The sequence below is a fragment of the Prionailurus viverrinus genome, chromosome D3, assembly GCF_022837055.1.
Source record: "Prionailurus viverrinus isolate Anna chromosome D3, UM_Priviv_1.0, whole genome shotgun sequence".
In the NCBI taxonomy this organism is placed as follows: domain Eukaryota; kingdom Metazoa; phylum Chordata; class Mammalia; order Carnivora; family Felidae; genus Prionailurus; species Prionailurus viverrinus.
In genome coordinates, this window is record NC_062572.1 from 54,967,617 (window position 1) to 54,990,896 (window position 23,280).

Below are 23,280 nucleotides of genomic sequence, written 5' to 3' on the forward strand. Positions count from 1 at the left end.
TTTCGTTGGTCTTCTTCATGCAATGTTGTTGTTTCCAGTCTATTGTCCCTGGGGCATTTAAAAAAATTTTTTTTAATGTTTATTTATTCTTTGAGAAAGAGAGAGAGCATGAACAGGGGAGGGACAGAGAGAGGGAGACACAGAAGCAGGCTCCAGGCTCCCAGCTGTCAACAGAGAGTCCGACGCGGGGCCCAAACCCATGAAACACAAGATCATGACCCAAGCCAAAGTCAGAAGCCCAACCGACTGAGCCACCCAGGCGTGCCATCACTGGGGCATTTTTGTTTTGTTGTGTTGTTTTTCAGTTTTATTGAGGTGATACAGTACAATTCACACAGTGTACAAGTTGATGGATTTTGGTAGTTATCTATAATCCTATAACTACCTCCACAAACAAGACCTAGTACAGTTAATTACATTACCCTAAAAAGTTCCTTCAAATTCTTTTTTTTTAAACATTTTTGTTAAAATTTTTATTTATTTTTGAGAGAGAGAGAGAGTGCAAGCAGGGGAGGGGCAGAGAGAAGAAGACAGAGGATCTGAAGGACTCCAAGATGGTAGCAGAGAGCCCAATGGGGCTCGAACTCATGAACTGTAAGATCATGACTTGAGCTGAAGTCGGATACTTAGCTGACTGAGTCACCCACGTCCCCCTCCTTCACCTTGTTTGTAGACAACTCCCTTCCCAAACCCCTGGCTCCAACCACCCCATCTGCTTTCTGTAACTACGTTTTGGGATCCTACAATAAGTAGTCTTTTGTGTTTGACTCATTTTACTTATTATAATAGGGCATATATTTGTTGTCATTTGGTATGTCATAAGTCCCTTTGCCTCACTTCCAAAATAAATGCTAAATCTGTCCGCTTACACTGTCTATTGCCTCTTTGCTGGCCTAAGCCATCCCCTTCTCTTGAACTTACTCTTCCAATGACTTAAACCTAAGTTCCTCACTCTTAGGAGGCTCTTGTACCTCTGTAATCTGTTCTTCAGGGACCCCAAGTGATCTATATAATGTAAGTCAAATTGCATCACCCTCCTTCTTAAAACCCTCCAGTGCCTTCCGATGACCCTTAGTTATGGCTTTATGGTCTGTCTCCTGACCCTTTACTCCCCTTTCCCATATCTCTACGTATTCTCCCTGGGACCTCCTGCCTTTCAAGCATGCTGGCTTTCTATACCTCAGCAACGTCGTCCCTGTCTTTTGTACTCTTTGTTTTCAGCTTGGAAAACCGTTCCCAGATCTTCCTCAGAGTGGTGCCTTCAAGTATCATCTCAGGGACCACCCATCTAAATGCCCTCTCTGCCCCACTCAATTTTTATTGTCAACTGTTTTCTTCTCGAAGCATTTATCATTTGCCGGTCTATTTGTTTACCTGCTTATTGCCTCTCTCCCATTTCCAGAACTCTGAGAGCAGGGACCTTCGGCACTGCCACGATTTCATCTCGAACACTAACTGACAATAGTAAGCAATTACCAAAAATGTCACCAGTGCATGAATGTTTGTATGGGTGGGTCTAGGGAGGTTTGTGCAGATTTATGCATTCTCTCATAAAGTCTTCTCTATAACCATGGATTAACTCTTCTTGCTAAAAGCGATGGTTATAAAAATTCCTTATGGAATTTTCTCTCTTCAACCTTTTATTGTATTCCAAATTGTTTTGCCCTCTTTAAATTTATTTAAGTAGGACGCCTGGGTGGCTCAGTTGGTTAAGCGTCCAACTCTTGATTTTGGCTCAGGTCATGATCTCACGGTTCGTGAGACTGAGCCCCATATCAGGCTCTAAGCTAGTAGCAAGGAGCCTGTGAGCCTGCTTGGGATTCACTCTCCCTCTCTCTCTACTCCTCCTCCCCTGCTCATGTGCATTTGTGCACGCACACACGTACTCTCAAAATAAATAAATAAACTTAAAGAAATTTATTTAAGTAAGCATAAATGCAGCATAATCTTTTCTTCAGATGGAATTTGGATGTCCTTAAAAAATATTTTTAAAAATATTTTTTCGGGGTGCCTGGGTGGCTCAGTCGGTTGGGCATCTGACTTCGGCTCAGGTCGTGATCTCACGGTCTGTGAGTTCGAGCCCTGCATCAGGCTCTGTGCTGTCAGTTTGGATCCTGGAGCCTGCTTCAGATTCTGTGTCTCCCTCTCTCTCTGCCCCTCCCCACTCGTGCTCTGTCTCTCTCTGTCAAAAAAAAAAAAAAAAGAATAAACGTTAAAAAAAATTTTTTTTAACGTTTTTCTCTTCATGTTCCATTAAACATTTCAGGTTTCTCATGCTCCAAAAATTTCCCTTCCTAAATTTACAGCTAACTTTTTCTCAGGAGTGAACAAACTTTAAGTCATAGTAAGATGGTTAATTTTCCCTAACGTTTTTTCCCCTAACGTTTTATTATGAAGAACTTCACACCTACAGCTAAATTGGAAGAAATTGTGCAGTGAACACCTAGATATCCACCAACTAGATTCTACAATTGTTAATTTTGCTATATTGCTTTTTATCTCATTTTATCACATACCTATCCATCATTGATCCACCTTACTTTTGGATACATTTCAGAGTAGATTACAATAATCAGCACACTCAATTCCTTCTTCTCTCAACATACATAGTACTAACCAGACTTCAGTATTTGTTTATGTTTTTTCGGGGTAAATTACACCTGTAGTGAAATGAATACCTCCTAGATATAACCCCTATTGAGGTACAGAAATGTTCGTTACCTCCAGATAGTTCCCTCATGTCCACATATCGCCAGCCGATCCCTGTCCATGTATCCCCCATGGGCAACCATTGTTGTGAGTTTTTTCCTATCCCATAGATCAGTTTTGCCAGTTTTAGGACTTCATATAAGTAGAGTTTATACAGGATGTGCTCTGTTGTGTCAGGCTTCTTTCGCTCAGTATATCTTTTTTTTTTTTTTTAATGTTTATTTATTTTGAGAGAGAGTGAGTATGCACACGGGGAGGGCCACAGAGAGAGGGAGACAGAGAATCCCAAGTAAGCTCCATACTGTCGGCACAGAGCCCACCTCGGGACTGGATCCCACAAACTGTGAGATCATCACTGGACCTGAAATCAGAGTCAGACGCTTAACCCACTGAGCCACCCGGGCACTCCTCACTTGGTATGTCTTTGAGATTCATCCATATTGCTGTGTGTATTGTAATTTGTTGTTGTGTAGTACTCCATTGGGGGAATATGCCTCAGTTTGTTTATTCATTTTCTTGTTGCTGACACCTGGGTTATTTCAAGTTTGGGGCTGTTATGAAAACATTCCTTATTAATATTCTTGTACAAATAGACATATGTTTTCACTTCTCTTGAGTGAAAACATGGGCTTGGTATTGCAGGACCAAAGGGTGCCTATATATTTTTTTTTACAAAAAACTACCAGACCATTTATCCTGAATGGTTATAATTGATTGACTTTTTTAAAGAATCATTTATTGTGTAGGTAATATGGTTATAGGGTTAAACTTGAAATTCGACGATGAAAATCTCCTTCTACCACATACCCACCTCTTCTTTCCAGTTCCCATTTCTCCAACGGGTAGGTAAATGTTCTTTTTTTTTTTTTTTAATCCTTCTAGATGCTTTTATACATCTACAAATTATAAATAGCTTATACTATATACATAGTTCTACACTTTGCTTTCCAAAAGGTTGTATTTTGGAGTTATCTTGCTTTTGTACCTTGTTACATAGCTTATATATATACACACATTACCTAAACCTGAATATCCCCATATGGATTCTAATTAGATAACTCATATAATGCTTGATCACTTGTATACTTCTTATGCTAATGCACTAGAGTAAGGATATTAAATTCTCCAGTTCACAAGATTTGAATTTGATAACTGTACCTTTAAGGGAGAATTTTAACCTCAGATTTAAAAAAAAATTTTTTTTAAGTTTTTATTTATCTTAGAGAGAGAATGAGAATGCTTCTGGGGAGCTGGGGATGGACTGGGGAGGGGCAGAGAAAGAGGGAGAGAAAGAATCCAAAGCGGGCTCCAAGCTGTCAGCGCAGAACCCAATGGCTAACTAACCGCTAACCTCAGACTTTTTTGAACTAAGTAGTTCTGCAATCTTATTTCTGCACTCTAAACATGAGACTTAAGTTGCAGTGGGATCAAGTTTATTTCCTTATTGGTAACACTTTAAAAACTCGTGGTTTTTATGTACTCAAAACCAGCAAGGTCAGTTTGTTCCAAAACACTTTAGCCTTGATGTGTGTTCTCCATTTAATAATCACTTTTGTTAAGATGAGGACAACTAATTGACTGACCTACCAGATTCACAACGAATATTCTCTCATATAATGCAATAACGTCCATGTATGCTCATTTGAGAGTTTCCTGCCACGTCTATCATTGTGTAAATAATGTAGGGGAATTATAGTTGAGGGACTTGGTTTCTTTTAATGCCTGAAGTGTGCTACTTTTCATGAATATCTCCTAGGCATTTCCATTGTAGTTATCAGTTGTAGTTACAAAAACACTTGCAAGACCCACAAAATGACCATAGAAATGTACTCTGTAAAGCCCACTGGTTTATACGAGTACACCCACAGTCTCAAAGTGTTGCTGCTTCTGCTGGTCACTGGGAGGAACTGAGATGACTTAAAAAGGACTACAGCTCTTTATTGACTCACATGGGGTTTGTTCTGGTAAAGCCATCCTAAATTAAAGTAAGTCGAAAATGCATTTAATACACCTGACGTACTAAACCTCATAGCTTAGCCTAGCCTGTAGCCTACCCAAATATGATCAGAACGCTTACATTAGCCCACAGTTGGGCAAAATCGTCTAATACAAAGCCTGTTTCATAAGTGTTGAATATTTCCTATGATTATTGACTGCTGTACTAAAAGTGCAAAACAGAATGGTCATATGGGTGTAGGATGGTTTTAAGTGTATTGGTTGTTTCCCTGAGTGACTGACTGGGAGGGCCCGGCATTGTAACAGAGCACCATACTGCATATTCCTAGCCCAGAAAAAGATCAAAATTCGAAATCTGAAGTATAGTTTCTACTGAATGAGTATCGCCTTTGCATCACTACAGTCAAACAACCGTAAGTGGAACCACTGTAAGTTGAAGACCTTCTACACAGACTTTTGAGCCCCGACCAAAACTACCTGGGGTTCAGGGTGTGTAAACTTGGCAAGTTCTTATACCTCTGTGAACAACCTCAGTTTGCCTCCAGTCAAGTGAGGAAAAGGCAAAGCAGCATTTTAGGGTTACTCTGGGAGCTAGGTGAGATCATGTCTATTAGGGTCCACCACAGGGCAGGGCACCAATATTAGTCTTCTGTTTGTCTTGGTATAAAACTCAAGTAAGTTGTGAGGAAAGGGGAAGGTTTTTAGTTGACTAAAAACAAAAACAAAGTATCATCCGCTTGTTCCTAAATTAAACTAACCGAAGGTATTGTGTCAGAAGTATAACTTGAGCATATGGACCACGTGAAATAAATACCCTTCAAAAGTACACTCTGAGAAGCACTTGTTAGGAACTCAAAGAAGTGGGAGGGCAGAATGTGCCTTACAACTTGCATTTAATCACCTGTTAATCACCTGAAGCACAGAGAAGGAAAATACAGCAGAGGACTTCGATCTCTTGATTCTGGTAGGAATTTCTCTTGAAAGAACAGTTACTGAATATTGAGTCGGAAAACCCAGCTTAAGACCAACCAAGTTCAGGTACTTTCTACAGTTGTGACCTTGCAGAAGTAACTTAACCCTGATGTGCCTCAATTTCCTCTTCTAGAAGTGGCAATAGTGATCTTTCCTCGGGGTTTGTTAAGGTCAAATGAATTAAGGCACTTGGAAGTGTTTTAAAGTTTGTTAAAAATAAAAAACAAAAGGGGCGCCTGGGTGGCTCAGTTGGTTAAGTGTTTGACTTCGGCTCAGGTCATGATCTCACTGTTCGTAGGTCCGAGCCCTGTGTCGGGCTCTGTGCTGACCGCTCAGAGCCTGCAACCTGCTTCAGATTTTGTGTCTCCGTCTCTCTGTGCCCCTTCCCCGCTCGTGCTCTGTCTCTCTCTGTCTGAAAAATAAATAAAACATTAAAAAATTTAAAAAAACCCACCAGTGTACGAAGTTTAAAGTTACTTCGAATAAAAAGTTACTAAACAACAATAAAAGCAAACCATCTAGGAAAAAAGAAAGGGTAGGGATCTAGACAGATCTGGGATTCCAAATAAAGAGCAGGACAATTCCATCAAGTTGTTGCTGAATCGGTCTTTATGTCAGTCTGTTTAGTGTTCATCTTCTAGTGAGAGGGTTTACTGAGTCTGGCCCATTCCAGGTGCTCTTGTCTTCAGCAGGGGATTGTGGGCACCTTGACTGAGGTCCCACCAGATTGTGTCTCATATAAGAGGTGTAGTTCCTGCAGAGCAAAATCAGGATGCTATTGCAAGAAAGAGGAAATGGATGTTCGACAGGCATAAACATCAAGCAAATGCCTCAAGAACAATGCAAATGTCAGCATCCTTTGTGCGCATATAACAATTAAAAAAATGTTTTTGAATGTTTATTTATTTTTGAGAGAGAGAGAGAGAAAGCGAGCGGCAGAGAGAGGGTCAGAGAGCGAGGGAGACACAGAGTCCGAAGCAGGCTCCAGGCTCTGAGTTGTCAACAGAGAGCTGGACACGGGGCTCAAACTCACGACCTGCAATATCATGACCTGAGCCAAAGTTGGACACTCAACCGACTGAGCCACCCAGATGCCCAGACATTATGATTAGTTTATCAGAATAATAACATGTATGGTATTTTGCCTCCTTGACTTCTTGCTACTTTCTTCTCTAACATACAAAATCCCACAGAGCAAAGACCTATTTTCTCCCCGAATTCCCCCCCAGAATTAAAGAAAAGAAAGAACACATTAAGTATCCTTTGGGTTATGGTTTTCATTCTGTTTATGGGAATTCTATTCCACTACTTTGTGTTCTTTTGTTTCAGTGCATGCAGTGCATGAAGTGAGTTGTGACTCCAAAGAAGTCTCATGTGAAAGCAAGAGACTGTCTGCCAAGCAGGGGATGCAAATGCACATTGCATTTGGTAGTACAGCTCCTAGCGTGCAAGGTGCCGTGAAAATACAGCGTGCACAAACACAGAGTGGTGGCTCCTTTATACCTTTTCAGGAGAGTGATGTATTCTTGGTTTCTTCTGGGTAGATTCTGCCGTTCCTGTATCGCTACCAGTCTAAAGAACAATAAATGGACCTGCCCTTATTGCCGGGCATATCTTCCTTCAGAAGGAGTTCCCGCAACTGATGTAGCCAGAAGAATGAAATCAGAGTACCAGAACTGCGCTGAGTGTGACAGCCTGGTAAGTGGCCCTCTGCCTGTGCTCACGGTTCCTGGCTTGGACTGCTGAGGAAATTGTTATGCAGCTGATCATTTCACCCATGCCTTTGTCTTCATCCTACCCTGACTTTCTAAAGTTTGTTGTCTCTGCCTCTCCCCTTCCTTCTCTCTGTTCTCATATGTATAGGCTGTGGTGCAATCCTACCATCACCTAATTTTTCAGACAAATGCTTTCACCCACTGCTTCCATTTCCTCCCTTCCCGTCGGTCCTGTGACCGACCTCCTCCGCCCCCATCATGTTGCCTACTGGCATAATTCCTGTATTCTGGACTTTGCAGTGTTTCTCTCCGTTGATCACATCTTTCTGCGGGTTTCCTACTAGCCTGGTTAGATCATGTGAGGTGTCAAAGACCATGGGAGGATTCTAGATTTTATCCTAAATGCAGTAGTGAGTCACTGAGTGTAAGCTTTCGATCAGGTTTATATTTTTAAGATATTGCTCTGGCATGTGAGTGCAGAATGATTTGGAGGGGGCACATCAGGATTGGTGAAGCCAGTTCAGTGGCTAAGGATGGCTAAGGTAAGAAAGATGGGTTAGGGCGAGAGCGTTAGACAAGGGTAAAGGATTGTTTCGAGGGGTGTTTAGGAGAGACAGTGGAAGGAAATCGGTAACTGACTGGATGTGGGGGTGAGTGAGAATATAAAGTGTCAGAAGAATCCTCCCAGGTTTCTGACATGCATAGGTGAAGGTGCTGATATAGGGAGCAAATTTGGAGAAGAATCCACAGAGTTTTAAATATGTTACATTTGAACTGCTAAGGGGGGGGATAATTATTATATGAAGTCTAGAGATCAAAAGAGAGATTACGTGCTGAGGATCTGAATTTTTTAGAGAACGTTTCTTGATTGTTAATCTATGTTATGTTTTCTTAGTACCCTATGCTTTCTCTTTGTACTATTCATCACCATTTGGAATTATGCTTTTGGGATTTTTTAATATAATGTCAGTTATCCCCACCAGATTTGATTTCCATGAGGGTAAAGGACTGTCTATTTTATTGGCAACTGCGTACCCAGCACTTTGAAGAGTGACTGGTGCACAGTGCTTAATATATTTTTTTGAATATTTATGTAAGACTCCATAATCTGTTCATGGCTGTCTGACTACAGAATGTATGCATGGTCTTTGGAGTCAGACATCCTGGGATCAAACACGAATTCTGTCATTCATTGTTTGTGATTTGGGGACGTTATCATCTAAGTATTAGTTCATCTTTTTGTAAAATGAGGGAAAAGATAGTGTTCATGAGGTGCCTAGGTGGCTCAGTCAGTTAAGGGTCCTACTCTTGATCTCAGCTTAGGTCTTCTTGACCTCAGGGTCATGAGTTTGAGCCCCTCATTGGGCTCTGTGCTGGGTATGAATCCTACTTTAAAAAAAAAAAAAGATAGTGTTCATGCCATGGGATGGTTGTAAGGGAAAATGATAAAACATGTATGGCTTTTAACACTGTCTGGAACATGGTAAATGCTCAAAATCAATAGCTTTTAATATTTATAATAATACATTATTGCTTATTTTTACTTTGATATGTTTTGTCATCATATAAAATTCAACATGCACAAATCCAACTCACTGTAGTATTCTGTCATCTAGTTTTTATCCCACCTTTGGTGTCTATCAGAAACAAGAATATTCTCTCAATTATCCTGGATAGAAATCCCCTTCCTTTTTTCACCCCTTATACCTGATTATTCACAAGTATTTTGATTTTTCCTTTGAGGTATTTCTTACAACTGTCACTTCTTTTTTTTTCTTTATTTTTTTTTAATGTGTTTTCATTTTTTTGAGAGACAGAGCACAAGCAGGGGAGGGGCAGAGAGAGTGGGAAACACAGAATCTGAAGCAGGCTCCATGCTGACAGCACAGAGCCCAATGCGGGACTCGAACCTATGAACCATGAGATTATGACTTGAGCCAAAGTCAGACACTCAACCAACTGAGACACCCAAGTGTCCCTCTGTCTCTTCCTTTTTATGTTATTCCTCTTGCCAGCAATAATGCCATTCCTTCTTTAAAGTTTATTCTTTACTTTGAAAGAGAGAGAGAGACAGAGAGAGAGAGAGAGAAAACCAGCTGGGGAGGGGCAGAAAGAGGTGGGGGACAGAGGATTCAAAGCAGAGATCTCAATGCTGAGCTTGAACTCACGAGCTACAAGATTGACCTGAGCCAAAGTCAGACACTTAACTGACTGAGCCACCCAGGCGCCCCACCTTCTAGAGCCATTTTAGACTCTACCTATTTTTCAGAGTCACGGCCAGATTTCCGTTTCAGAGGCCTGGCCTTAGTATTGGAGTCCCCAGTATCAAACAGTTTCCTATCTACTTGTCTACATGTGGTTTTGCCCCCTTCTATTAGATTATAAGCACCTATAGAGCAAGCGCAGTGGCTTGCCATCTCTTACAATGTCTTCTACAATTTTGTGTCTAGAGTAGACACTCCATGAATTTATCAATTCCTTTGTCAGTATACAGTCCCCAAATTTCTAATTTGTATGAAGAATGTTTATCTTTGTTGTTCAAGAAATACAAAGGAAGAACTTTTAACCAAAGTAATAACGAGATGTGAGAGAATTGACGTATAAAGTTGGTTGTTAAAAGTTGGAAAACAGTGTTTTGACAGCTACCTCAATCGGTCCTACTTTGTACATCTTTTAGGTGGATATGTGTAAAACAAGGATATGTTTTCACTTTTCCACTTGCTTTTGTTTTTGCCTTTTGTTAAGCAATTATAACAGTTTCCTTACACGTTAGATTTCATGTTTGAGGTTTAACTTCCGTAGTTTGAGTGAAACGAAGCAGGGTGGGTCGACCACCTTACCACAGCAGTACAAAGCTTCTTTTAGCACAAGATCTTATCAGTTTCTAATGAAACATTTAGTAGAATATGTGTTATTTAGCCACAGACAGCCTCATGGTTAGGATCTCTGAATGTATATCTGGAGGAACAAGGGCTCTTTATTCTGCCTTGGTAAAAATGGACTGTAAGAACTGTCTTTTATGTTTGCTCTTAATGGGGCCATTAAGTATACTGTGTATTGTGAATTCATGTAATACCATTGGATATATTATAAAACCGTGGTATTTATATCTTTCCCTGAGGGACAGGATTTCCTTTACTTACTATGACCGTCTTTAAAATTAAAATCCATCTTTTGGCTCTTTTTATCTGTCATTGTTTTCCTTTCCCTCTGTCTCTTTTTACTGTTTTCTTTTTTCTTTCCTCCACCTTGCTCTCTTTTTCCTCTCCCCTTTTTCTTTCTTACTTCTTAACCGTCACCAGATTAGGTAATGGCATCCAAAAAAAGTAAATTTGAGTTAATAAATGTCTTTCCACTTTAAAAAACATATGCTTTCTGGAAGAACCAAATTCAAGAACTCAACATTTGGGTCTTTGAAGTATTAGAGAAATTTCTAAAGTGTTATTTGTGATAATGCCTTAACTTTGTTGTGCTGTTGTCATGAATGCATCCTTTTAATCAACTGACCCCACACTATATATGATCTTATTTGAAATAATGAAAGTAATAAAGCTGGATCATAAGACTTCATTGAGCCCCTTTGCAACAGGCAATTTATTTTGAATTTGCTTTTATATAGGTTTGCCTCAGCGAAATGAGGGCACACATAAGATCTTGTCAGAAGTATATAGATAAGTATGGACCACTGCAAGAACTTGGGGAGACGGCAACAAGGTTTGTTTCAGCACAACATAGTTGAATGCTAAATTTGATATGCTTGGGAGAGAAGTTAATAGACTGGAACAGTTAACTGTTTTATTGTGAAAATATGTATGGAGTGTGTTTAGGCTCTGAACCATAACACCTCCTATTGGTAATCATTTTACAAAAGAATTTTGCTTTCTGTACTTGAAAAACTTTGCATGGGGGTACCAACCAAGCACTGGAGAGATTGGAAGAACTTCCTCAGACAAGTTTATATTAAGGACGATCCAAAACTAAAACATGGAACTGTTTTAAGTTCCTCACGGCTCTATTTTCTGACTAATAGATTGACGTAGATCCTGGATTCTTTTTCACTCTTCCACTGCCATTGCTCAGTGCCCCAGCTCGTTTCCTCTTGTGTTGCTGGTTTGTCTTTAGAAGGGAGGAAGTGACACCTCAGTATATAGTCTAACAAGGAAGAACAGGTCTGGGGCAGGCATCTTTTTTGTGGGTAATCTTATGGGGCTGGAGGAAGGATGGAAATGGTTAGTAGGGGCAATGAAGAATAGTGATCATTATTATTTTTTCCTTTAAAAAAAGAGAAATGAATCTGAGCCATTACTCTCTTGATGGCCAGAGTAATTACAAAGGTTGGAGTCTCTCCCTACCAAAAAAATATGGAAATGATTTGTGTTTTCCTGCATGGGCTGATGGCTTTGAAACCATTAATCTAAGTATGAGCTCAGTTATGAATAGTGATATTCAGTAGGAGCGTGAGTTTTTTTCCCTCTCCTGAAGGAAAATGTAGTTTTACTTATTTTAAGAAAATGCACTGAAAGCTCAAATTTCCTAACCTGAAAGTCTAGATGATTGCCCCCTTCCTTTGTTTTACTAGAGATTGCTTTGCAAATGTATCCATTTATTGTAGGGTTAGTTTTATACCATGATGTTATAAATTTTAAATGAGTATTTTAGCTCAAAGGAGAGTATGAATTCTATTAGCTTGGTTGCAAGGACCAGTAGGAAGGAAGGACAATAAATGGGTTAAGAAAATGTATGCGTTTGATTGCAAGGTTGTTAGCTTTTATAAAAATATAAAAATATATCCAGGCTAATTTAAATCCTAATTTCTTCTGCTAGTTAGAATTAAGTAATAAGCAAAATAATAGAAAATGAGGAGGGTTGTTGATTAATCAGTCTTCTAGGATGGAGTAAGATTTGCATTTAAGATAGAAATCTTTGCTTCATAGAAGAACTTAACTGCTGCATGTTTCAAATTTTTAAAATTCTTAAGGGTATAAGTCTTAGGGAACAGGAAGTTATATCTATGATAGAAAGCGAGCAAAAAATTTCAAGCCTCCATATTGTACCTATGCGTTTAAGGCAGCACTGTCCAATAGAACACATATGTGAGTTTATGTTTTCTAATAGCCACACTAAAAAGGCAATAAGAAACAGCGAAATTAATTTTTAGTGTATTTTATTTAACCAAAGATAGCTTAAGTGTTACCATTTGAACATGTAATCAATATAAACATTTTTGAGATATTTTGCTTTTTTTTATATTAAGCGTTTGAAACTCACAGTGCATTTTGTACTTCCAGCATCACTCAATTTCAATAGCCACATTTTAAGTGACAGCAGACGTATATGGCTAATAGCTACTGTACTGGACAGCACGGACGTAAAGGTCAAATACTCCTTATAGTCACCTGTAGTAATATGCTGGTGGGGCTGAAGAACAAACAACACCCAGTTATGTTTCCTGAATTAGGAGAGGGAGGAAGAGAAAGAGAAAAAGTAACCCAGGGACAGCTGGGTGACGTGGTCCCGGTTTGTCAGTTAATGGGTGCTCAGACTGCACTTCTCTTCCAAAGAGAATAAAGTGCTTCGTGTGCTGCTCTAGCCGTTTCTCTGCGGTGGCCCTGGGAGGATACTTAACTTTTCTCCATGAGAAAAAGCGTAGGCATCTGACCATTATCAGGATGGAAAAATAATGTCAAATCTGGAAGTTTCCAGAACAAGGGCTGGAAACGAGATCCGCCTACGTTCTATTGCTTAGCTCTAGTTAAATGCTAGCAATTTTAGTCATTTTTGTATTCTGTGCAATTTCCAGGTGTGTGTGTCCATTTTGTCAGAGGGAACTGGATGAAGACAGCTTGCTGGATCACTGTATCACTCATCACAGATCAGAAAGGAGATCTGTGGTAAGGAATTTTGTTACCATATACTTCTGCAAAGTCTAAGTTCGGTATACACTAGAAATCCATTCAATAGGCTTCTGCTTGTAGATATATTATGAAAAATAGTTTATGTCAAGGTTGTGGTAATTCTGTGACTGTTCACAATATGTGAGTGGTAAGAATTACTAATGTGCAATCACTCGGTCATTTATGAACTTAGACATTATCTCTTACAGATAATTATGGGCATAATCAACTAAGATGATCAAAACTACACAGCTAAAATCGAACTTGAGTATACTAACTGTGGTCACGTCCTAAGTTAAAAACATTTTTTAATAATGCAAATAAGGTTATCACAATAATTCACTAGAAATGAGCAGTAGGAAGTTACTCATCTTCAATCAATCTGTTGTTTTATTTCACAATCTGAGTATTTATCCATATGCGTGCACAATAAATATACATATTGCTTACCATCTCCTAGGTTCATTGCGATGCTTCCTTTTTTCTTTTCAGCCTGGCATTTTAGTTCTACTTTGCAGTGTAACTTTTATGATTTTCATTTTGGTATAGTTGTGAGGGAAAGCAGGGTGGTGATGGGTACATTACTTAGCCATTTTACTATTTTTGTACCCTTGTTACCAATTTTAGGATGTGAATTCATATTGTACATTTGAACTCTTCCTTCTATTGGATTTTTTTTCCTGAGAGGAAATCCTTAGATTTATCTTTCTGGGACCAAGAGAGCAAACTTTATAATAGTTCTTGAAATATACTTCTAAAACGCATTCCAGAAAGGTTGAGTCAATTTATATTTGTGTAAGTGATTGATAAGTAAACCACCTTCATCTTAACCTGGCCATCTTAACCTTAACAGTGGGTACATTTATTTTAAAATTAAAATAAAAGGGTCGCCTGGGTGGCTCAGTTGGGTAAGCATCTGACTCTTGATTTGGGCTCAGGTCATGATCTCGCAGTTGTGAGATCCAGCCCCGTGTTGGGCTCTGAGCTGACAGAGTGGAGCCTGCTTGGGATTCTCTCCCTCTCTCTCTGCCCCTTCTCTCTCTCTCTCTCTCTCTCTCTCTCTCTCTCTCTCAAAATAAGTAAATAAACTTTATTTTTTTTAAGTTTATTTATTTATCTTGAGAGTGACAGAGACAGCACGAGTGGGGGAGAGGCAGAGAGAAGAGAGAGAGAAAATCCTAAGCAGGCTCCACACTGCCAGTGCACAGCCCGACACAGGGGGAGCTCTAACGCACAAAGCTGTGGGATGGTGACCTGAGCAGAAACCAACAGTGGGACGCTCAACTGACTGAGCCACCCAGACACCCCTAAATAAATAAACTTTTAGAAAGAAAGAAAGAAAGAAAGAAAGAAAGAAAATTAAAGGTTTAGCAGATATAAAGTGATACCTCGAAGATTATTTTGAGTTTTATTTTAGTTTTATGTTATATATATACGTGTGTGTGTGTATACACACACAGACATATATGTATGTGTATCATTTATATAGATATGAGTTTTGTTTTGTTTTTTAATTTGAATTTTAAGGTTGTTTTCCTCCATAAAATCCTTTTGGAAAGTGATGAGATTGAAACATAGGTATATTAGATAGATAGGTGATAGATAGATAGATAGATAGATAGATAGATAGATAGATAGATACAAGGATAGTTCTTACAACAATCCTAGAAGATAGGTGTGATTACCTCCATTTTACAAATGATAAGTTGAGGCTCAGAGAGGTTAACTAAGTCTTATAAGGTCACAGAGCTGTTAAGTAGCAGAGCCACAACTTGAACACAGTAGTCTAATTTCCAGAGCATGGTCGACCCCTATGATCTACTAACAGGTTCACAAGAAAAGCCACACAATACGATCAAAGATATTTGTTATTGATCCTAATGGCTTAGGCATTTTGGTTCTTGGAATGGCTTGATATGTGTTGGGAGAGCAGGGGAGACTGTCACAGGCTTTTACGGCTTGTAAGTTGCTCTGTGGGAGGTACTGGGCTAAGGAGCTATGTTATGATAGGTCCCTGGGGGAGCTAGAAGAAGTTAGAAGAAAGCGTTAGGATGGCATAATAATATCTACCATGTACTGAGTTCTAAGTGCTTCCTTGTCTGCTGACTACCCTGTGGAGGTGTTATCACATAGCCTGAGTCCTAACCACTAGTACCCAAGTGCTGCTCTGACTGGAGGAACACCTGGTGCCTTGGGCCATGGTCTTAGGCTGCATCACAGGAGTAATCTGGGGCAGGCCGTGTGCTGGTCTGTCCATTGGTACTGTGTACGTGGCTCCAACAGAAGCCCAGTCCTCGTGCTGCTCAGTTTGCCTATCAGATTAAAGGTGCCCATGGAAGCTAGGTCTTCCTTGATTCAGAGGTCGCAGACATCATTGAAGAAAGCCGACCCAAGGGCAGAAATAAACCAGAAATGGTGGGATCAGATTGCCCATGGAATTAATAGCTGAAACCTAGCTTTAGAGGAGATCATCTTTGGTACAAATCCCATTAATGTCTTCACCTCTGTGTCATCATTCGTAAAATGGGGATAATGATGATAATGATGCCCTTTTCACCGGGTGGTAGTAAGTGAGTCAGGTGATAATGGTGGGCTACTACCACTTTTGCAACTACATAAAACCAAGGCCAGTGGAGATTTCAAGGAAGCCGTGTACCCTCACTGTTGGGGAACCCAAGCTGGAAGGGGTGTGAAGTAATGAATTTCACAAGACCAGGATGCAACTGTGGCCTTGAGGCAGGAGCAGATTGTTCACAAAATCCATGGTTCAGTAATAACACGAGGGCCGTCTAGGTGGCTTCTAGCACAGAAGACCTTCAGCTTCCTATGTTAATGTTCCATGCTTGAATAGGAAATCAAGACAGGTGTCACTCTGAAGGATCTAGAGCCACTAGAATTCAGGAGATATGCTTTGATTATGAAAAGGTTGGAAGCAGGTACTGTGGCATAGTTGAGGTTCACATGCTTAGGGATCCCCAGTCGGGGAAACACCTTCCGGAGAAGTCCTATGTCCAAGGCTGATTCTGGACTGGTTTGGAAGTTAGCAAGGAATCATTGCTTTCAGGGGCAGGGTTGCTGGGTTTGCTTGCAGATAAGATCAGTGACATCATCTGACCTATCTGGCATAAGAAGTTTCATGGCAGTTAGAGATTTGAGCAAATGATTCTGCCTTCTAGATAAAATTAGATAATTCAGAGATCGAACCCCAAGCAACTAATCTTTTCTTTCTTTTCTTAAGACTGGGGTAGTGGGTTAAGAACATCAGGGAACTTTGAATTTTCTCACATGCAGCTTTAAGAACCAACAGCTCCTTGGGGTGCCCGGATGGCTCAGTCAGGCAAGCGTCTGACTCTTAGTTTCAGCTCGGGTTGGGCCCTGCACTGACAGCATGGAGTCTGCTTGGGATTTTCGCTCTCTCCCTCTCTGCCCCTCCCATGCTTGTTCTCTGTCTCTCAAAATAAATAAACTTAGAAACAACAACAACAACCAACAGCTCCTTTTTGCCACACAGTAGTAATATTCTGCAATGTTTTATTAAAATTTTTTTTAACATTTATTCATTTATGAGAGACGGCACAAGCAGGGTAGGGGCAGAGAGAGAGGGAGACACAGAATCCGAAGCAAGCTCCAGGCTCTGAGCTGTCAGCACAGAGCCCGACGTGGGGCTCGAACTCACAAGCTGTGAGATCATGACCTGAGCCGAAGTTAGATGCTTACATGACTGAGCCACCAGGTGCCCCATCTGCAATGTTTTATTTTTTAAAAATTCTGGAATATTAAACTCAAAGGAGGCCAATGACATAAACAGCTTGCTTCAGATTGAATTGTGAGACCGCTTTTGAGAGAAATTTGGTATTTTGTCCTCTAAAGGGAAGATGTTTCAACAAGAGCCACACTTTCTGGCTATTCTTTTTCTTTCAGTGGTTGGCTCTTACTTATCCTTTAGAACTCCTCTTAAATCTCACTTCCTCAGGGAAGCCCTCCTTGACCCCCAAATTACTTGTAGCTCTTGCTTTTCTCTCCTCTTTTTTTCTTATTCATCACAATTTGTAATTTTGTATTCATTTCATGTCTGTCTTTCCCTGTAAGTTATTCAGTTCACGAAGTCATGGAACCTCTTGGTTCAACACTGCTTGGCCAGCTGTTGGAAGACAACCTAGCACATAGGAGGATATAGTGATTACGAAAAATAAGATATTAAAGAAAACATCATTTCATTCAAAGGATGCAGTAGTCTCTTAATTTCTGCCTTGTTCCTGAGATTCATTCCTTAAGGGAAGGGACAGGACTTTTATTGGTTTGGAACATAAATTGTGGTGACTAGAGCCTGAGCCACCTGCCCACAGAGGTTTATTTCTGTGGATATTTAGAATATCTGTGACTCGACTGGGTAGTGGGAGAATATGTTTTGGAAGGAAGAAAAATCTGTATTAAATTTGCTTTCAAACTCTTACTAAATTAGATGTGCAGTCTGGTACCTTAATTTTGGTTACATATTTGTCTGTAATTATTTTTGGTGCATGTCTCTTTTTTTTTTTTTTTTTTTGACTCAGGAATTTTAAATTTCTTCCCCAAATGGCGCTTGGCATCAGATGGTTGCTGTGGAAAAGTTAACCTAAACCACAGATAGAGCTGGGTGTCCATTGTAATAGATGTTCCGAAGGATTGAAGTTGGTGGTAGTTTCTAATCTGGAGGCTGTTTTTCACCTGTGCTGTTCACCATCAGATAAAGTCCATACTGGGATGAGGCCAACATCTGTTGAATGCACACTGCACAATGGTTGATTCCTAATCTGAGTAGCGTGGCCCAGGAGCACTGAGTAGAGGCAAATAATAAAGGATGAGCCGATATTAGCCATTGGCAGCGGTAGGGAGAGTATAGGTGAACACTTAGGTACTTGGTAATGATTAGTAACTCTCGTACCATTTCTTTCCCCTTCCTATTCTTACCCTCTCCTCCTTCAGGTCAGATCCTTTTTTTTTTTTTTTTTTTTTTTTAATTTTTTTTTCAACGTTTATTTGTTTTTGGGACAGAGAGAGACAGAGCATGAACGGGGGAGGGGCAGAGAGAGAGGGAGACACAGAATCAGAAACAGGCTCCAGGCTCTGAGCCATCAGCACAGAGCCCGACACGGGGCTCGAACTCACGGACCGCGAGATCGTGACCTGGCTGAAGTCGGACGCTTAACCGACTGCGCCACCCAGGCGCCCCCAGGTCAGATCCTTCAATGTAAGACTCACCAAAAATCTTTAGAGTACTATAGCTGTTGGCCTGTTTTACAATGTCCTTCTGGTAGATGTACAGCAGAAGACTGAAGTCTCATCTCCACTAGTTCCTATTAAAATCAGACGAAAAACAAAAGCTACTTAAAGTTCCAGGCTTTCTGTATCTTTCTCCTTCGCTAGATCTCAAAGCTCCTTAATCATTGGGCCAGGGGTTAGCATCTCTGTACCTCTGACTCTTGACATGGGGCCTCCAGAAACCAGAATAGGTGCTCAAATGAGCCATCTATTGAGCAGAACTGGTCCCAGTGTATCCTTCCAGACTCATGTCCTACTACTTCCTGCCACATGCCCTGTCTTCAGCCTCCTACAGCTTTTCCCATTGCCTAAGCAGGCCTGTCCTTTTAGATCTCCAGCCGTTTCCCACATTGATTTTTCTGCCTGTTGATGTTCCTCACTGTGGCATTGCTGGCTCGTTCTTCCAGACTCATTTCAGTTACCAGCAGCTTGGCTGAAGCTTTTGCTGATTTCCTGGGCAAAATTAATGATTCCCTTTTTTAGGTCTCGAACTGTTGTCTTGAGTATAACATTTGAACGTATAGCATAACGTCTCAGGTGTAGCACTTGCTATGCAGTAGTAAAAGTATTTGCTTCAGTGATAACAATAGCAGCCATTTAGTATTTGTGCCAAAGACTGAGCTCATATAATGACTGAGCTTCAGAATGTTAAATGATGTGTTTTAAATACATAAACAGCCCTGCAAAGCAGAGATAGTTCTCATTTTGCAGGATAAGATTAGTTACTTGCCAAGGTTAAGTCAGTGAGAGGTAGAGATGAAATGGAAAACAATTTTCCAGGTACTGGGAATGCAGGAGTGAACAGGACACATGTAGTTGCTTCCGTCATGGAGCTCCAACTCTTCAAGAACAAGGATCAAATAGTAGTAAATATATGGTGTTTACTGAGTGCCTAGTGTGTACCTGGCACATTAAGGACATTATCTCTAAACATCATAACTGCTCTACAAGGTAGGTGGTAGGATCTCCACTTCACAGAAGAGGGAAACTCATGTGCTGAAGGTCACATAACGAGCAAGAATCTGCAGGGATTTGAACCCAAGGCTCTCTGATTTCACAGGCCATGCAACACAACCCTATCTTTACTGGTTCCCGTATTCCAGGTGCCTAGCACATAGTAGAGGCACAAGAAAGAGTATTGAGTGAACATACTTCTATAACTAGTCTCCCTTCCTTCACACCACAAAAAATTAATGTTGCTTTTCCTTAAAATATTTCTTGGTCTCAGCTGTGTTCTCATTACTACATAGGGGTCTCAGGGTAGATTAAGTGCTATCTTGGGATAGCATTTTGTGATTAGAAGATCGGAAATGATTATAAAGCAATAGTAACTTAAACGATGTAATTTTATTAAAAATAAGGCAAATATTGGGGCGCCTGGGTCGCTCAGTTGGTTAAGCATCCGACTTTGGCTCAGGTCATGATCTCCCACTCTGTGAGTTCGAGCTCCGTACGGGACTCTGTGCTGACAGCTCAGAACCTGGAGCCTGCTTGAGATTCTGTCTCTGTCTCTCTCTGCCCTTCTCCCACTCACACTGTCTCTCGCTCTCAAAAATAAACATTAAAAAAATAATAAATAAATAAAAATAAGACAAGTATTAATGGAGTAGCGCAAAATTCAGAAGTATATGTTTAGATACTGAAACCAAGACCTCCATAAAACAGTAAGAAAAAATTACCTAAAGCCCTCATTGAAATGTAAAGGAAAATGTTATCATCCAAGCAGATAGATTAAACACTGTTACAATATGAAAAGAGTATCGAATTGCCTATTAGGAGGCCTAGATTCCCATTCTGATACTTAAGGTGGTATAAATTTAAGTTAATTTTTTTCCTTTCTGAAATTGGGTTCCTGAAGGGAATAGGATAATAAATTAATCGGGGCGCCTGGGTGGCTCAGTCGGTTGGACTCAGGTCATGATCTCGAGGTTCACGAGCTCGAGCCCCACATCAGGCTCTGTGCTGACAGCTCTGTGCTGATGGCTCAGAGACTGGAGACTGCTTCAATTCTGTGTCTCCCTCTCTTTCTGTCCCTGCCCCACTCACAATCTGTCTCTCTCTCCCTCAAAAATATAAATAAACATAGAAAAAAATTTTTAAAAAATTAGGTTGTGAGGATCAAATAAGAATAGTACCTAATTTAATGCCTAACACATACCTTGCATTCAGTAATGATTCTGCATCTCATTTTTTTTTTTAAGTTATTTATTTATTTATTTATTTAGAGAGTGAGAGCAGGAGAAGGGCAGAGAGAGAGGGAGAGAGAGAGAGAAAATCCCAAGCAGACTCCACACCATCAATGCAGAGCCCAACTCAGGGCTCAAACTCATGAACAACAAGATCATGACCTGAGCCAAAATCAAGAGTTGGATGCTTAACCAACTGAGCCACCCAGGCACCACTGCATCTCGTATTTTAAAATGAATGCATGAGGAAATGGAATTTTTGAAAAGAAACCTAAGTTAAAACATAAGAAAGTAGTGTCTGTTAAAGAAAGTCATTTAAATTAGCCATTAGGGATATACAAATTAAAATCATGATGAAATACCACTGCACACCTATAAAAATGATTAAAATTTAAAAATACACACACACATACACACACACACACACACACACACACACACACACACACACACACACGGGGTAAGGTTAAACATCCGACTTCGGCTCAGGTCATAATCTCACCGTTTGTGAGTTCGAGCCTTGTACTAGGCTCTGCGCTGGCAATGAGGAGCCTGCTTGGGATTCTGTCTCTCCCTCTCTCTTCCCCTCCTCCACTCGTGCTTTATCCCTCAAAATAAATAAACTACGACACAATACAATTAAATTTTAAAAATATAGACAGTACCAAATGCTGGTGATAACTCACACATTGCTAGTAGGAATGTAGAATGGTACAAGCACTCTGGAAAATAGTTTGGCAGTGTTTTACAAAGTTAACCGTAAAACTCACCATATGACCCAGCTATCACACTCCTGGAAACTTATTCTAGAGAAATGAAAACATGTTTATGCAAACATCTGTATACCAATATTCACCGCAGCTTCATTTATAACAGCCAAGAACTGAAAACAACAAATGTCCTTCAGAAAGTAAATGGATACATTGGCACATCCACATTATGGAGATCTACTCGGCAATAAAAAAGAAGGAACTTTTGATGCATTCAGCAACCTGGGTGAATCTCAGGGCCATTATGCTCAGTGAAAAAAGCCAATCTCAAAAGATTAACCCTATTTATATAACATTCTCAAAATGATGAAGTTCTAGACGTAGAGAACAGATCAGTGGATACCAGGGTTTAGGGAGAAAAGACAAAGTAAAGAGGAAGCCCAAGGACGTTCCTTTGTAATGACATGGCAGTTCTGTATCTTGATTGTGTTTGTGGTTATATAAATCTATACATGTGATAAAATTTCATACAACTACACAGGCACACCGAAAAAACTGAGTTCATGAAAAAATAGGTGGACTCTAAGTAAGGTTTGTTGTTAATTGCCAGTTTACTGGTTTTGATAATGTACTACAGTTACGTAAGATGTTGCCATTGGGACGGGGAGCTTGGTGGCTAAATCAGTTAAGCAGTTAAGTGACCGACTTTGGCTTAGGTCATGATCTGATGGCTTGTGGGTTTGAGCCCCACATCAGGCTCTCTGCTGTTGGCATGGAGCCTGCTTCGGATCCTCTGTCTCTCCCTCTCTCTGCCCCCACCCTGCTCGTGCTTGCTCTCTCTCAAAAATAAGTAAGCATTAAAAAAAAAAAAAAAGATTTGGGGGTATCTGGGTGGCTCAGTCAGTTAAGTGTCCAACTTTGGCTCAGGTCATGATCTCACCACTTAGGAGTTTGCGCCCTGCATTGGCCTCTGTGCTGACAGCTCAGAGCCTGGAGCCTGCTTGGGATTCTGTGTCCCCCCCTCTCTCTGCCCGTCCCCCACTCGCACTCTGTCGCTCTCAAAAATAAACAAACATTAAAAAAAAAAAAAAGATGTTGCCATTGGGGAAGCTAAGTGATGGGGTCATAAGACCTCTGGCATTATCTTTGGAATTTCTCATGAGTTTATAAATGTTTGAAAATGAAGAAGGTTATTTTTTAAAGCCATTACTGCTATTAAATTAGGAAAATATGTGTAAATACTAATTGATGCTAGTGGGTTGTAATCTATATTGCTGGTGGAAATAAAAAACTTTAGGGCAATAGATATTAGGAACTACAAATGTTCATAGTTGTTGACCTGCTAATCTCCATTGTTCTATGAGAATTGTTCTACGTTGTTCTATGAGAATAATTCCCAAAAGGTGAACACTATAGATTACATCATTTGTAATAACAAAATATCTGCATACCAAAAAAATCTTATATATTTCAAGAGCTAGGCAATTAATTGATCTGCTAACTGCAGTATTGTTTAAATAATAAGTTGATAAATATGTACAGAAGTGCATATGAAGAAATAAATGCAATTTTACTTAGTATTATTAATATTTATGCAGTTTTAAAATATTATGCTGAGGGGGTGCCTGGGTGGCTCAGTCGGTTGGTTAAGTGGGTTAAGCGTCTGACCCGTGATTTCAGCTTAGGTAATGAACTCATGATCGTGGAATCGAGCCCTGTGGCAGGCTCTGCACTGGGAGTGAAGCCTGCTTAAAATTCTCTCTCTCCCTCTCCCTTTGCCTCTCCCCTGCTTGAGTGCACATGCACATGCTCACTGTCGCTCAAAATATAGATAGAT

General features: G+C 40.2%; 1 protein-coding gene across 2 annotated transcripts in view; it reads left to right on the plus strand.

Moving 5' to 3' along the window:
- The window catches only part of RNF125 (ring finger protein 125), a 54,951-nt gene that overhangs the window by 9,184 nt on the left and 22,487 nt on the right, over positions 1 to 23,280 (plus strand). For both annotated transcript variants that reach the window (XR_007145944.1, XM_047828527.1), the window contains exons 2-4: positions 7,182 to 7,335; positions 10,972 to 11,066; positions 13,153 to 13,243. Coding sequence is in view for 1 of the 2 variants with exons in the window: in XM_047828527.1 (XP_047684483.1) it covers positions 7,182 to 7,335; positions 10,972 to 11,066; positions 13,153 to 13,243 (340 nt within the window). In the remaining variant the exon portion in view is untranslated. The remainder of the gene's footprint in view (positions 1 to 7,181; positions 7,336 to 10,971; positions 11,067 to 13,152; positions 13,244 to 23,280) is intronic.